This window comes from Centroberyx gerrardi, chromosome 16 (genome assembly GCF_048128805.1).
Source record: "Centroberyx gerrardi isolate f3 chromosome 16, fCenGer3.hap1.cur.20231027, whole genome shotgun sequence".
NCBI classification, from domain to species: Eukaryota; Metazoa; Chordata; class Actinopteri; order Beryciformes; family Berycidae; genus Centroberyx; species Centroberyx gerrardi.
In genome coordinates, this window is record NC_136012.1 from 15,789,640 (window position 1) to 15,807,131 (window position 17,492).

At 41.8% G+C, this 17,492-nt stretch overlaps 2 protein-coding genes across 2 annotated transcripts in view; both read right to left on the minus strand.

Annotated features, from left to right (window-relative positions):
- Nucleotides 1-17,492, minus strand: part of med7 (mediator complex subunit 7) — a 314,785-nt gene that overhangs the window by 48,233 nt on the left and 249,060 nt on the right. The window lies entirely within an intron of this gene.
- insb (preproinsulin b) lies at nt 93-1,177 on the minus strand. The gene is made up of 2 exons (XM_071903503.1): nt 988-1,177; nt 93-238 (listed from the first exon to the last, which is right to left on the minus strand). The coding sequence occupies exons 1-2, from the start codon at nt 1,175-1,177 to the stop codon at nt 93-95; spliced, it is 336 nt and encodes a 111-aa protein (XP_071759604.1).

The following is a 17,492-nucleotide window of genomic DNA, read 5'->3' on the forward strand; positions in this document are numbered from 1 at the left end:
TTAGATAAGACATAGCCAGGAAGTATTCGGCCAGAGATTGACTTGAAGACCTTTTTACAGGCTATGAGTGGTGCTTGCTGTGGAGTGGTGAGTCAGTCGCAGTAGCCCTCCAGGTGGTAAATGGTGCATGGCTTATGGCAGCACTGCTCGACGATGCCTCTCTTCACCTTGGGCTCATCATGGCCAGACATAGCCCTCCACAGCCGCTTCTCCTGTCTGGCCCTTTTAGACAGGAACCCTTTGAAGTGGAGAAAGTTTCCATAGCCCTGTGTAAGTCGGCTGCAATGCACACCTTCAGTTCCTCAAACTACCATTTAGACTGTTCACAGTTTAATGGAGACTTAATGGCTAGGTAATCTGATCTCCCCAATCCATTTAGTCTTGTTAAAGTCTCTACTTCAAGAGGGGATATGAGAGAGCTCCAACAGAGGCATATCATAGCTTACACCTCCAAAGTTAACTTCAAAACATCAATAGAATCTTTGAGGTGGTTTTAACTTGCGCATAAGATCCAAATAATGTGGTTTTGGGGAGAATATAATGAGGAATTTTGGGATTTCACAAGATTTGTACAATTGGATTGGTCACACAGTAGATGTTGGAAACAGTCTCAATAAGAGACCAAAAGAACAGCCACACGATGGACTTCAAAAGAGGCTAGAGAGAAGCTTTGCACACTAATGATTAGGGTTGGACAAATGCATAGATTTAAGTTCAGCAAACTTTCCAGCATGTTGTCCCCAAACAGTTTTCCTCCAGCTAACATCCAAATTGGCATTCTCATTAGACTGAGTCTGATATTTGAACACAGTGGGTAGGAAGTGCACAGACACAAAGCCAGACTGAGGTCTTGGGGCAATGTCATGCTGATCCTTTCTGAACTCCCACTATCAAAGGGACAATTAGAACTTATTTTGTACGATAGAAGTTTGTTAAACTCTGCCCTTTGTCTATGGCTGCCCTGCTGTATTGTTAATGTGGTCTTACCGAGCAGGGGCTGCAGATCCCTCTTGTGGGTTCTGTGTGGACTGTAGAAAAAGCCCCGATCCCCGCATACGAAGTATAGAGCATCCACCAGGTGGGAGCCACACAGGTGCTGGGCGGGGGCAGAGGCCACCCCTGGAGAGTACAGCACCAGCAGCAACAGCATAGACACAGACCATGGTACCCAGGCCATAGGAAGGAGACCTGTTAGATAAAGCACACAAAGAAAATTACATGTATAAACCAGTATACATCTGATACAATTTTGATTATTATTAAAAGATTAGCTGAGACAGAGACAGAAGTGAAAATGGATGCACCTACCTATTATAAACTCTTACTGCCTAAAGACCATATAGTTGAGGAAGCTAGAAGATGGTATGATGTTCAGATTAGATGGGACCTTTGTTAGTGACACTTGGGTATTACAGATTCAGTTCCCTTAAATTAATTTTAATATGGATATTTTGCAATGTCCCTGTGAAATTCTACAATAGACATAGAGTTAAAAAAAATTGAGGCGCCCAAGAGTCAACATGTAGCTCCAGTCCTTGGGAGTATAATAGCACACACAGACAACGTTGAGGCATACAGCTCCAAATAAGGCCTTTGAAGTGAGCAAAAACCTGAATAATTCAGTCTTTCATTGAAAATCAAAGGCCAGGATGAAAAGCCACTGTGAAATAAGGTCTGTGGAAAAGTGATGTGATGATAGCTGACTCGAATCTCTTTAACTCTTACAACTTAGAGGCAGCCTAAGCAGACAAAGTGAAAGATTAAGTTAAGTGTGATGAGTTCAAAATGGCACCTTGATGACCCTAGGTGCTCTGCAAGGTGTTCCTCAATGGTGTGATGGAATGATGTTACTTCAAAGAAAAATAACATTTTTCATCCTGAAAAATTCCTAAACTGAAAATAATGTTAAAGTGAAAATCCACCCTAAAACAGTATCTTATTCATCTTATTCCTGTGATGTTGGACGAATATTTGTGAACATGAACAGCATTTTAGAAACCACATCCAAGCCTCTGTTTGATGTCATCACTGCACTGTTCCAATAAAAATCAACTGGAAACTGTTATATATATACATACATACTTATTTATTTTTAACTTTTACTCCAAGGTGAGCTTTATTTCATTGTACCACCATCCAATATGAACTAGAAAGGATGCCTATGTCTCATTAAAATCCTCATCCTGGATACTGTCAAGGTATCCTCAAGGTCAGTCCCCTGTTTGCTGTCAGTGGAGCAGCTATAGTGTTTGTGTCTCAATGACACCCTCAACAGTGGGACAGACTCGTCCAAGATCACAGGATTTCTTTTTTTATTCCCATTTGGGGTGGATTTTCTCTAAATTTGAAGTTCAGCTTGCGCTTCAAGGTGAGAAACATGTTTAGCAGTAGTTTAGAAACTAAATAGAGTTTTTGTGGACATCTTAAAGTGCACTGGAGAGTATTGGATGGAAAATGAATCACTTTAACAGTGTCTTTAACAATGCACCTGTGCCAGGCATTACAACATTGGCAGAGCATTCTATCTGGCCTGCCACTTCTCTATCTCCCTTGGCTGTATGCCAGGCTATCCTTGGCACAGCAGATTAGTTGATTTACAGTTCCTGGAAATGCTACTCTTTACTTTCATCGTAGTTATTATACGCATGAATTTTAAAAGTTGAAATTTGTAGGGAATACAGAGAAACATGCTTACCTGTGTTTGAGGCCTCAGAGTGCAGCAGAGCAGCTGGCAGTTACAGATGAAAAGGCCTATAGGACTATACAGGTACAGAGAACACTTGGCTACCTTTCCCCTTTATAACTCCCCCTCCACCTGGCCTTTGTCAGCCTCAGCGGAAAACGCGAAGGTCCTCTCATTAACACCCTGATCTGTAAGTATGTTGATCTGCTCTGAGTGGCACTAAGACATTTACTGTGTGTGGCCTGCAGAAGAGCACTGGGCCCTGAGTTGGGACAAAGGTGAGAAGGCAGTCGGAGTGATATCCCATATCACCCCTGCTGTGTGGTGTCCTGACTGGCACATGCAGCCTCGCAAGCTGACAGACAAACACCATATGCCACCTGCTGATCACACACTATGCATTAGAGGACATGAAGGGGTGTTAGTGACCACTAGTGGTGAGTTAAAGATATTGCTGTGTGCAGGAATATAAGTGCTGTGAATGGAATTTTTTTTTTTATGCCTGATTTATGTTTTATTTAGCAGCATTAATGAGACACAACAGCTATTTTCTGAGAGAAATGCAGAAATCTGATTGAACTGGTTCAATCTCCTTGTTCAAAAATGTATGCTACATATGACAATGGTTTACCCGGTGGGAAGAGACTGTATGCAAGCCATTTGCTAATGTTTTGTTCTGAATCAAAAGGATATTTGAGTTGCATGCAAGTTCTAAATATATAGATATATGTGACATAATGTACCAAAAGTTACAATGTTACTACAATCTGTCAGAAAAATCAGCATTTAGTAATTTTGGGAGACAAAGTGAGTCAATCCTTATTTCAGTAACAAGTAAAAAATCTCCTTTTATAGCAATAGTTTTGACTACTCTTGCAATGTGCAGCACCGGTTCTTAATAATCTTAGTGGGCTTCCAGCAGCGGCCCAAACTCTGGAGAGATGTGACATACAGTATATTTTTGTCTCAATTGATGACTCAATTTTCAGGCCCTGAGGAAGCACCACAGCTCCATACTATCACCCCTGTGCCTTTGTAGTTTAATTTCACTTTCAATAGGTGTAATTTATACTGGATAGCACTCCATGAGCGGAGCTCTGTTTTCCTGTAGTGCCCTGTATACCTGAGTAAATTAAAAGGATGCTTAAGTTATAAAATATAGAAAATACAAGAAACTAGAAAAATGAGAGGACAATATCATAGATAATATGAAAGTAAAACACAAAATCGCAAAGACATTGCAAAAAAGCAAGAATATTGAACCACTGTATTTATACACATTACGTGTAGAGAACTACTATGTGAGAGTGGAATCAGTGATTCTACAGAAACTTGAGATCCTCCTACAGATGTGTTCCAATTTTTTGGTACATGAAACCTGAAATCAGGGCCATTGTTTATAGAAAGGTCTTGCAATTAAATTTTATTTAGAAATGCTTGCAGGTAGAAATCCACATCATTGTCAATATTTATGAACCTTGAACTTGATATAAGAAACTTCCCTGTGAACAGAGGCAGGCTCTTGTACACTTAAAGGGAAATGCCACCCATTTTAAGAATTCACATGATATTTTTGTCCCCCAGGACAGTTCAGTCAATGTTTGTGAACTTGCACCACTCTTTCCAAAAGCTATAAATCAGAGAGAGAATTTGTGATTTAACTTGGATGTAAAATCAGGGGCTAGTCCATAGACAATAAATGGGGCGCTGATTTTGTGGAATCATGAGATGCAAAGTTGAGTTCTCACACCAAAATGAAGCTTCTTCTAGCATTGCTGACAGGTACGAACCAGAATTTAAACCTCTTTTGGGTGCAAGAACTCACACAGAAATCTTATGGGTCAATAAAGTCAGTGCCCCATGCATTGTCTATGGAGCAGTGCCAGATTTTACAACCCAGTGATATTCAAGGGTTAGTTCTCCAGTTTCCAGCTTTAGGAAAGTGTGGTGCATGTTCACAAGTATTGACTGAACTGTCCTGGGGCACAGGGATAACACATTGTTGCTGTCCAGTGAAAACCAAAAATCTCCAAAATGTCAACTTTTCAACTAAGAAACATCCATTTTTCAGCCTGACCACCATGCATTTTTGGGTTTATCCAATGGGGTTTGAAAGGGTTTCGTAAGACCAAGGGTGGTGGGATTTTCCCAGCTCATAGAGGACCATAGATTCCTTCAACTTAAGTTAACAAGATTCCAAGTTACAAGGTTTTCACAGGACAACAGTGATATGTGGATTCTTAAAATGGGTAGCTTTCCCCTAAAACTGTCTGTGACATACTCAATTTAAATTTATTCATTCCTAATTATTTTCATATATTAGGTGTATGTTCACCTTGAAAAAGATCTTAAGATAAAATTGAGTATTAAATCCAAGTACATTTTAATAAATGAGACACAGATTTCTGTAATTTTGTTGTGACCTGTGGAACTTCTAAAACCAAAAAGTGTTGAGATTGATAGAGTAATCACTTCTAAATGAACATAATCTGTGCATTTTATATTAGGTGATTAATCTATGGGGTACCTGAATCCAATTTTCCTCACTGAGTTCAAAAGGAATACTATCTTGGAGAAGCTCCGCTAGTAAAAGACACAATTACAGTGTGACAGATTGGAAATATGCTGATATTCTTTTGGCTGCTCCTGGACGTTGATTCCATCGTTGGCCCAACAATGTATATGCTATATTATACCAGAGTAATGCGATGCAGAAACAAGGCAGAAAGCCCACTAAGATGTTCTGTGAAGAGTTATCATGTAGTGCTGCACATTAATCAAAGCCAAGGAACATTTGGTCCAGAATTCCTACCAGGCACTGCAAGAGACTAATTAACCTGATGCTGAACTGAGTGTTCACTTATTTTCCACAAGGGGAATTCAATCTTTTTCTGATGAGTAGAAAGTGAAAATCTTGTAACTTTTTTAGTATTTTTGATCTACAACATTGTATCATCTTTCATCAATATTAGAACTCCCATGATCAAATATCTATAATTCCAAATATGACAGAGAACATCACAGTGGAAGAGGGGCCATATGTCTGAGGTATTAAGATGGCTGATGGGCAGTGCAAGAATCATCTGAAGCAGATGTTCAACTCCTTCAAAGAAGAAGTTTTAGCTAAATGACAGTGGAAGGAGGGCAGGTCTCTTCCAAACCCAGCTAATGAAAGGCGAGTCTTTGGAGGGATGATAAAAGAAAAAGGTGGGAAGAAAGCCACCCAACACCTTGGCACTCCGATTTGAGAGGGTGTTAAATGTAGAACCGGGAAAGGTCCAACTTTGCCAGGCTTTGAAAGTTGCTCCTTCAGGGAACAGAGCAAAGCAGCAAGAGCGGTGAACAACAGGCACATCCTTCTCACCCCAGTCGCATGGCTGCTTCAAACACACACATCAAATAGCAGAGGACTCGCAGACACCCTAGACATGCAGAGACAGACAGAAGTTGGGTGGAAAGTCGGCTGGGTCCCTAAGGTGGGGGTTGCGTAACTTGTCTTCTCTTCTACTGCGTTTGAGGAGATAAAAGGGAGCGAGGAGTTCAGCCTGCTGAGATGTCGTTAATCTGCTCTGATAGTGAGCCTTTTTACTCCCATAATTATCCCCGACTTTCTGAGGATGAAAACTGAAGAGACTTGGAACATCAAAAAATCGTTGACTGATGCAGTAGACAACAGAAACAGCTTGGATCATTATGTTTTTATGTGAGTGTTTGAACTGTAGGAAGGCAGAAGTAATGAGACAGATATCCATAAGTCGACTTTGAGAAGTGGAGTGATATGCTGATACAAAGGCTCCATGAAGAATCATCTGTGCTTAGATACAGCTAATTTGGCTTGTATGGTTTTTGAATATGCTTGCCATTAAAATCACTCCAGGCAGAAAGAGAAAGGAAAGAAGTATCAAAAAAGTGTCAAAAAACTTTTCTTTTTTTATTTAATCTTTGGCAAGGGCAAATGGATTGGATTCTGGCAGGTCCAGCTCTCATGCACACAGGCACCCTGTCACATGCAAACATTGTCTTCTGCACGCACACACACACACACACACAGTGCAATTCTTACAGAGAATGAGTGTTAAAGCCCAGACAGACTGGACAAGTCCGCCTGTTCCAGACACTGACCTCCATGTGTGTCATGGCCTGCTGGCTCAGATCCATGACAGAATGCCCCATAGTTTAAGAAAGTGTGTGTGTGTGTGTGTGTGTGAGAGAGAGAGAGAGAGAGAGAAAGAGAGGTGCCCTGGTGTCTGCACTCTCCTGTCCTGGCAGTGACAGTCGCTAATGCAGTACTAACCTCTGTCATGACCTACTTTGTGCTATTCCACCCCTGTCCAAACCAGTGCAGAACACACACACTCACACACGCACACACACACACACACACACACATTAGCAGCGTAGAGTAAAAGGAGTGACATGCATGTTAAAAATCTCCTTGTAATTCTACATAGAATTCTTTTGAATCGTACGTAGGATAAATATCACTGGCATTCATGGCATACACGCACACACACACACACACACACAAACACACACACACATTTGAGCAGATTAGAATTAGAAGTTGACAGGTTGGGTTGGGGGACAAAGCTGGGTGAGAGCATGGTTTGACAGCTGAGAAAATGACTACATGTTCTAAATGTGACAAGTCCCCCAGAGAGATGAGGTGAGGCAGGACGGGACGATGGCTAGTTTGATTTTCAGGCCAGAAAATAGATTTCTATTTAAACCCTCATGTGACGGGCCTTTTCAAGTTGAACTCAGACGAGAGACGAGAGAATTTCATTTAGAATTGGCATTTTTCTAGTTTGTGTGAGGCATTCTTAGTTTGATGGATTGATATGAGAGTGCCTCTCTGCCTCTGAAGGGATTGGTTTTGTTTTGTTTTTTTTTCCACCAGATCTGAGTGAAGAAAGATGTCATTTCCCTTTGTGTTGTAACCCTCCCAGCTAGGCATTATTACCCTTCACAGCGCCGACGAAAAGTAGTATCGGTTTGAAATGTGCTTGATCTCTTACATTTCTCACAGAAAGAGGGTGTTGATTCACCACGGCTTGGGATGCCTTGATGCAGCCATTGTCTTGTTGACAGCATTCTGAATCCATTTTACAGTTGTATCCATCTTATAAATAGCAGAGGCTGGCTAAATCAAAGTCTTGTTTAGCAGAATATTGCTGGTGAGCTCTTTTGTGTGTGTCTGTGAGTTTGTGTGGGGCGATTCATTGATCACAGTAGAGGAGGAGATCATAAGAACGAGGGAGAGCGAGTTTTTCTGAATTAATATGTATATGTTTCAGGGGTTAGGTGAGGTTGAATCTTGAGGATTATGGCAGAGCTCTTGTGTGTAGAAGGAGAAAAGAGCGGCTCGGCCAATCGATGGGTACCAATCTTTACTGTGGACGGCCACGTGCAGCGAATGTGTATGTGTGTGTGTCTGTGTTGATGAGAGAGAGAAAATCTGCGTGTGTTTGTGTGTGTGTGCGCGCGCATGCATGTGTGATAATCTGTGTGTGTTTGTGTGTGTTTGCACAGATCGATATGGCTGGTATCACCCCCCTGAGTCTGTCTCCCTTGCTCCCAGAGATAAAGTAGAGGGAGCAGACCTACAGCCAGACATATGAGTGGGATTAACAACAGGCGCTTATTTGGGGGAAGAAAGAAGCCAAAGATAAAGATAGAGGGATTTCAACACTTTTCATTATTTTGTGGAGAATGTGTACAGCAGGTACTGTCAAGTAAAAGGTCAGAATCAATCAATCCAATGTTCTCTGCCAACCTGCCTCAAATTGCATATTGACTCATTGCAGCTGCCCGCAATACTAGTGGATTAGATGCAGGTTGATAATGTTAGTATTACAGTGGTGGCTCTCTGGAGAAGTATCCAAATGCCTTGATTAGTTATAATGTCATGCAACACCCCTTGCAGCTCAACTTGATGCTACTTAGCCAGTGTTGTTCACCTCATTCCCTCCTTCTCTGACGTATCTCTTCCTTTAAAAACTTTGTCTCTTATTGTGTATGTGGGGGTTTTAGGTTATGGAGCAGAATGCCAAATAGGTCTATGTTTGTGTGTGTGTGTGTGTGTGTGTGTGCGCGCGCACGTATGCTTGACACCTGAGAGTATCTGTAACTATCTGCTATCTGTAGGAGCCGTCAGCGCGATGTATGAGTGGTGTGTAGTTGTGGAGTGGAGCTGTACATTACCTTGTTGGCTTACAGTGAGTTTGCATCTACCATGTTGAACAGGAGGTACTACAGCTTTGATGTTGAGAACCTTTTATGTTGTGTGCGTGCGTGTGTGTGTGTGTGTGTGTGCTTGCATGTCTGAGAGAGAGAGAGACTGTGTATATGTGTGCATTCTTGTGTGTCTGTTATACTCTCACACTTTTGCTTGAGAGCAGGAGGGAGATGCTTCAGACGTGTTGTCCTTTCATTCCAGAGTCCTCCTTTGAGGTCAGAGGATCCCGTGGAAACTTAACATTTCATTGTGGCTTGCCGCAGATAAAGATTGAATTATCTGTGTTCTCCTTAAATCCCCATTCAATTTTTTTAGCAGGGATGAAAGATTTTGTCTGTGGCGCCTGGGGAGTTGTGTACCCCGCTGTTTGGTAATATCTGAAATTAATTCCTTCACCGGTCCCAGTTGTGCCTAAACAATTCAAGGGCAGTGTTAGATTCTCAAATTGAGAATTTGCTCAAAGGCCTTTGTACCACTGCCAGTGATAGCTTTTTGTTAACCATGATTCCATTCATCATTACTGTGTCCCAGCAAGAACTGGTTTGTATTGCACAAACAACAAACTATATGTGACGCTCAATCACAAGGGTTGTTAGCCATTAATGGAAGTGTATGTTTGCCCAGTGTTGGTGCAAGAAAAAAGAAGATGACTCTTTGAAGGGAAAGCAGAAGACTCCCCTCTGACTCACCACAAAGAAGAATTTCAAGGCACAGAAGGCAGTGTGGAAATAGAAAAAGGTGAAAACAGAGGAATCAGAAGTTTTTTGAAACCTCCCAAGAATGCTTAATAATTCTTCCCAGGTAGGGCCTACTCCATAATTCAACAGTTTCTAGACCCCAACTCCTCACCCACACACTATTTCCACCACACACACACCCATGCACACACTGTGTCACTCTGTACACTGTGTGAGCGCCCTTTGCCCTGACCCAGTAGATAGCTGTCTGTGGAAGTGAACGGTTCTGAATGCAGATTCTGAATCACGGCCTTCATTCAACCTGCAGATATAACAAGATGTAGGCATTGGTAATAGAGTTTGGCATTTACGCCTTTGTATGAGGTTAAAAGGGCTTCCGTTTCAAGGCTAGATCATATTTGATGACTCTCTGGTGATTTAGCCAATGGTTCATTGCTGGGTTTGTAGAGGTAGAAAGAAGAAAGTTTTCAAGGAAACTGGTTCAAATTAATATAATGAAGTTGTTCCTTTTATTTTCCTTCTTATTGATCTGTCATTCTCCACCTCCTCTCTCTCTCTCTCTCTTCCCATCAATGCACAGTGGAGCACCAAAATCGTCTTTGGACACTTCAGCATTAAAACAGGGGTAAAAAAAGAGACCTTTAATAAAGCAAACAGCGAAGATGATGTAGTGTGGCCAACCTGACTTGTCACACAGGCAATCCTTCTAATAGAACCTCTCTGATTTATCACTGAGACTCTCCACAATAGAGGCTGTAATGGGCTTTATTCATATTTTTATTTTATTAAACAGGATGAAAGGGGTCATGGTGGCCATTAAGCAGATTAATGGTATGTGTTGGGTAAAGAAGATGCTATAAAGCCTTAAAAGTTAATGCTGTCGTCTGCGGACCGCCGGCCTGATGGAGTGGGAGGGGCCACACGCAGCTAATAGACATAATTCAGCCAGGTAATGTCGGATCACTGGGGACAAGATGGATATCACTTGGCAATGTTATGGGTGGTGTCGTGGTATGCCGGCACATTTACGCGGATTATTTATGCTCCGTAATGAAGAGCATAATGAAAATTGGACACAACTATAAATATGAGCAGGGGAAGCGTAATGTGGAGGGATAATCATTGATGCAATTAAGGTGTCGTACACATGCAATGGGAGCCTGGCCTCCCCAGGCTCATTCACCCCCCCACCCCCCCACCCCCCGCCCCTTCCCCTCCACCAAGGGTGTATTTTATCCTGGAACATCACATTTAATCAGACAGGGATGTCAGTGTAAATCCACTGATCCTGGACAAAGAGGCTGGCATTTTAAATATGTTAAAGCCAAAGCAATAAAATCTTTGCTTCATCTATCTCTGCGATTATTTACAACTATTGTTAGACTGTTAGTGGTATTTCTCTGTCTAACTGGTGTGGGTGTGTGTGTGTGTGTGCATCTGTGTGTGTCTGTATGTGCACATGCTCACATGCTTTTCTGAGTGTGCACATTTCTTAGTGTAGGCCTATGCGGGAAGTATGCAAAAAAAAAAAAAAATGAGAGAAAGGTTGTTGCCAGCACATCTTGGTTCTGTGTCAACTGTCACTCTATGGATGAGTGAGAGAGAAGGGAGGGAGAGAGAGAAGGAGGGGTCAGGGGATATGGCAGGGAGAGAGATGGAGACAGATGAGAGAGGGAGTCCGGGAGCTGAAGTGACCCTACGGACCAGCTGCTGATAAACTGCCATCACTGAGCGCTCTGTCAGCTCTGGCTCTCATCTGTCACTGTCATCCTGCTGCACTTCACCCTTCTCTGCTCCTCCTCCTCCTTCTCTTTTTATTCCTCTTCCTTCACCTCCTCCTCTATGTCCTCTTGTCCCCTTTCCTCCTCTTCTTCCCCCTCCTCCTCTGCATCCTCCTCCCCCTTGTCTCCCCCTCTCTGTATCTCCTTCTCTCTCTTTCTTTCTTTTCTTTCTCATTTTACTTACACACCATCTGTATTGTATTGCAATATTCATCTCTCATGCTTTTACACAATTTCTCTCCTCTAAAGATTTCTCCAGTTACATTGCCTTTGCACCTCTTCTTTAAACACATCGCTTTACATTAAATGTCATACAATGAGCACCGCTCTGGAGAAATGCCTTGCAGCTCTGCTAGCCATTACATTTCTGACAGATTCAAGCAGACAGGGATCGTTGGTTCCTAGTGAAAGTACATAGATAATGAGTTATGGTTTTCATGTTCACAGTCTTAGTGCGGTGGTAGTGTATGCTGATACATGCAGAGTGGCTGTGAGGATTAAATGGGGTTAGCATATCCAGGTGGGGATGTCCTGGACATAAAGTTCTCTTACTATTATCCCTTGACCCTTGGCCACTACCGTTATTGGATTGATAGCCTCTGGCTGACTCTGCGCTATGTGCTGCAATGGTGAGTTTGCCCTGTGTATGTAGCAGAATTTCAAGGCAAATGTTAGGGAAATGTTTCAGGGTAAAACAATCCTCTGCCGTCTCTTATGTTTCCATGAAAAAATGATGTAGCATTATGTAACCAAGATGAACATTTACTTCTGATGACAGAGAACAGAATATTCCAAGTATTTCATCTTGCCTATCGGAGCCGTCTAAAGCTGAAATGTACAAACGGACAGAGAATGCTGTTCCTCCTGCAGCAGAAGGAGTTGGGCAGAAGTCCCCCGGGTTAATCTGTCTAATAGCCACTATCCTTGCTGTCACAACCAGGCTGGGACAGCCACTTGCAGGCTCAGATGACTTTGTTTTGTCCCCGTCTAAGAATGCCCCGTCTCCCAACTGATTGGTACTGTGTGGCTCGAAAAATGGAGACACACAGACATTGATTTGTGTTTGGTGGAACAGATCAAATTGCCCCCTCATGCCTGTACCTGCTTTTCCATGCCAATGTGTGTGCATCTGAGTATGTCTGTGTGTGCAAGGCGGGTGTGTGTGTTTGTGTGCGTGCGTGTGCATGTGCACACGAGTCTGTGCGCACGCAACACGGCATCCTGATTCCCGGGCCAAACCCTGTCATTTTGCGCCTGTCACATTCTGTTAAGTGTGGCTCACACTCCTTCCTAAATCCCCCACATCCCCTTGTCGCCTCCAACGTCAATCCAGACGCTCGTAAACAGCGTCTCTCAAAATGGCATCCGATTCATTACGCCCCACTACACACAAAGAAGTGAGAATGCAGACACACGCGCGCACACACACACACACACACACACACACACACAAAGGTTTGTGGTGAACTCCCAATTCCCAAGCACCATTTCTCTCGCAGCCTACCTGTGTCTTTCTAACACTGTGTCTTCCTGCTGTCCACCAGGCATCTTTAACCATTTGGTGGACGCTGTTATCAAAAGCACCTTATAATATCATGAGTGCATAGATTTCTAGCATTGGTGGCCCTAGTGGAAGTCGAACCCCTTACCCTGTTAGTGTTAATATCATGCTCTACCCTTTGAGCTGCACAATTCCACCCCAGAAAGGCAACAGAGTAATCAAAAGGATTCATTCAACAGAGCGAAGACAGTTGGAGAAAAAGAGGGAAGGGACAAAAACAGAAGAAGAGGAATATGACAACTAAGAGAAGGAGCAGAATGGAAACAGTAAAGGTTCAGAGGTGTGGGACAAGGGCAGTTCCATGAGGACAGACTGCAGAATGAGCCAACATTAATTTTGTAAATGCTAATGTAGGCTAGTATATGAGCGCTGATGAGGAAGCAACACTGATTAATTAAGTGAGAGTGCCCGGCCAATCAATCACTGCTGCATTAGTGTGAAGTATGAAGGATTAAGACATATAGGATGCCGATGGCCGTGCGTCATGATACATATATACATGAGGCTGTGACACGCATGAAGATATGCTAAACATGCTTTTGTTGTTTGTGAGCATTGTGATGACGCACCGCTGTCAACATCAACAAGTGCTTTAGGGATTTGGAGGTAATCTTTTCATTATTGTTGATAAAGATGCATGACATCTGCGAAAGTTGCCTCAAGTCTCAAGTTGCATATAAAGTACAAGTAGGTTTTCACTGATCTTTAACCAATTCATCTTGCAATAAGCTGTAGAATTGGGTGGTGGATGGTGCTGCATTAAAATTCAGTTTCATTTCACTTCAAAAGAGCTTTTAATGTCTGACACATTTACCTTTGAAAATTTACCTCTTTGAATGCTGCCTTTATTGGGTTTTCCTGCTGTATACTTCCTGGAAATATGGAGGAGAATACTGAGCAGACACTATACTGGCGAGGGGTGAGGATTCATTTGATTCATCTTGAAGTCAGGCTTAATTGGTTAAATTGAGTTAAGTTTAAAAATGAAAAAATAAAAAAATGCACACACAAACTAAACAAATATGCGACTTTCACACTTTTCTTTATTATAGCATGTTTTTTTCTTTCATATTTGCATTCTTAATGTGATCGGACTAGACAATTCCAAATGTAGACAATGAGCAGTCCAGGAAAGTACAGTTTTATTAGAGTATTAATAGATAGAGAACAGAATAGAAAGACAAGTTGATTTATTATTTCATATACCTAGAGACATATTAAAGAGGACTGTTCAAAACATGCTCAGGCTTAAAAAGCTGTGTGTTGAGATTGGTTTCATGTTTATTTCATGGCATAAAGAAAACCCAAACCTTCTCTTCCATTAAGGTTGCTGGTAATTGATTTCAGCATTACCAACCACAGGATGTAATCCATGTATCCTGTATAAATCATACCCTAACCTTGAACATATTCTTGTTCAAGCCAAAGTTTCCATCTCTATTAAATCTGTGGATTATAATTAACATTGCCGGAGTGTCCTGTATTAGTAACTGTGGCCATATGCTCATCTCCCCCTGCCTCACAACAGCTGAATCAGTGGTTGTCTCTTTTAACCAGAAAACACAATATGACAGAATTTGGCAAAGCCCGTTTTCTCATCTTAATGCCAACGTTGTTGCCAACACCCAATCTTATTTTCTAATGAACAGGAGCAGAGCAGCAGTAGGTGGCACTATTGCTCTTTTGCAGATCTCATACAGATCCCTTAGCCTGTGCTCAGGCCCAACATTGATGAATTTGTTTATAAAATGTTGAGTAGACTTTGGTGTATTGGCTCTTGTCCGCTTTGGCTCTCCACCCCCGGTCGCAGACAGATTAACAGATAAATGGATCACCATAGAGTATTCCAATGTGAGGTGCAGCAGGAATCAATATCTATTGTCCAGTAATGGCTTCAGAAAAAAGACAATGATCTCTCTCTCTCTCTCTCTCTCTCTCTCTCTCTGTCTCTCTCTCTCTCTGTCTCGCTCACTCTTTCACTTCCTCTTAAATTTTAATATTCCTAAACATTGAGGCATGCAGAATATCAGAAAATACTTTTTTTTTTCCACTTGCTTAGTTAAAATAATGAAAGAATGTGTGTACTGAATTGTGTACTGGAGCAGGTCTGTAATCAAAGCAAGGTTTCTGCATTGTCTATGATAATCAATGAACACACGTTTTACTGTGAGAAAGTCTGCGGTGTCTTGAGAATATTCTTCCACGAGGCAATAGAAAACCTTTCAGGCTTTGCTAAACTGCAATTGGTTGTTAGAACGTATTGTTAATTTCAATGAAAATTAATTTCCTTTCATTTCAATTTTGTAAGGTCAACTAACTTTGAATAGCATAGCGACAGTCCACCATTATCATTAAATGTGTCCTGATTGGGACTGGCCTTGAATGAACTGTTTATATGCTTGAAATAGAACAGGAAATTGTGGGTGAAAACCTTCTGGGAAAATGATAAGGAGAATCCTCTCATTTTAATGAATCAATTGTGTTTCGAGCAAAAGAAATTAATTACATACCTAAATATCGCTTATTGAAATAGACAAAGAAATTAAACACTTGGCAATCAGTTGAGATAGAAAGGCACTTAATTTGTCATATAAATTAAATACTGAATGAAACATCATTAATTAGGAAGAACAATAAAAGAGTAGTTGTTTGAAGGATACAGTGAAGGGTAAAGGCATATGGTAGTGATCAAAGCTCTTGTGTTGAATGAAACTTTCGTCTTTCAGATCAAACAAAGCACTTAAATGAACAGATACATCAGTGATGGATAAACAGCACAATTATGCTCATTCAGTCTCAGTCAAGCAGTTGTCAGCAAGACATGTTCACAGAGATAACGTACTGTGTGTTACATGGGATGCATGGGTGTGTGCGTGTGTGTGTGTTTGCAGCTGTTAACCATCCTGTGCTTTGCTTTATGGTGGAATAAGTTGTCAAAATCAAAGTGACTCTCATAAAGGCTTCAAAAATAACCTAAATCATTTCTTCACTGTTCCATTTAATGTCAGCATCCCTTAGCTATTCCAAAGTCTTTCTATTTCTGCTATATTATTGTGTTTCTTCCCCTCTCTGTCAGAAAGGGATGAGAATAACAGATGATGATGGACTAGATAGTTTATTCTTCCCTCTCTAAGAAAAAAAAAAAAGAACTATGGCTGTGTGTTTTCCGGCCCTGTGTCAACATGTAAATTCATTTTTATATATAGAATCCTCCTTACCAATACAATACGGATTCAGAAAGCAGACTGGAGTCTCAACATTTCAACACAAACCTGTCTTCAGTTCTTCAGTTGAATTGCTGAATTATTGCTGAAGCACCATTTGTAACAGCAGTGCGGCGCTCCCTCGTAAAGCTGGGCTCTGACTTCTCGACAGCCTCTTGAAGAGAGTCACACCATGAAGGTCATCACTAATTCAACGCTCCGCACCCTGACCGAGCAACAAAAAAGTCCCCCGGAAAGAAAAGAACGCCTGTGTTTAACATATTTAATGCCAACCGTGTGTGGATCTAATCATTCCTATTCTCTTTGAAACCCTGGAAAATGATAATTAATTTTTCATAGTGCGAATTAGAATCCTAATTTGGAAATGTGAGATCAAAAGAAACAATTTCTATGGCTGGCTAGTGGAAGTAATCCTTAGTGGCCAAGGACAAGAGGCTGCGTTGTACAAGACACTCCCAGTGGCAGGGTCAAGGCAGAATGCAAATTGGAGTAACTTATTGTTTTTTGCCCAATTACATTAAGAGACCGTATACTTTCAAACCCATTGTCACATCCATAGATTCAGTGAAGTTCTGACCTGTTCCTAGCCTGGTTCCAGACTCCTGAATCGCATCCCGCCCAGAGACTCTGGTGTTGCTCTAGTCAATGGCTTGTTCCAGCTCGGAGAAACAGTCGAGCCAATCAGGGCCTTTGTGGGCAGGACTAAAGTTTGAACCGTTCGTGCAACGGTTTTTCATTGGCGTTTTGGCAGAATAATATTTGCTGAAATCACCCCCTTAACCAACATATTGTCTTTGCAAAGTGGATATTTTTGTCAAAAATGACCGACACTCTTGGTGAAGTTAGTAAAGTAAATACACCCAGCATCAATGTCACTGAAGATTATGTCAGAGCGACCAGATACGTCAGTCACTAGTGATTGGTTCGGGGAAAAATCACCCCCCCCCCCCCCACCCCCCACCCCCACACACACACACACACACACACACACACAGAAAACGGCTAACAAGCAGGCAATCTCAGGCTGAATATTGGATTGGTAACGAAATGGCCATTCAGTCTGAATATCAGGCTAACCTGTTCCATGAGCATTTAACATCTGTATTTTGAACTATGTGAGCTATGCTTCATTTTTTGAATAGCAAAATACCACATATACCACATAACTGTGGGTATAAGTGTTTGAGAAGTAGGCTTAAATGAGCAGTTCAGAGATACAGTATGTTGCGATGGGAGCAACTGAGCTAAGTCAGGGCCAGTTCTGCAGGCTGGATGGAAAGGTCGCCGGGGTTGGGAATCACAGAAGA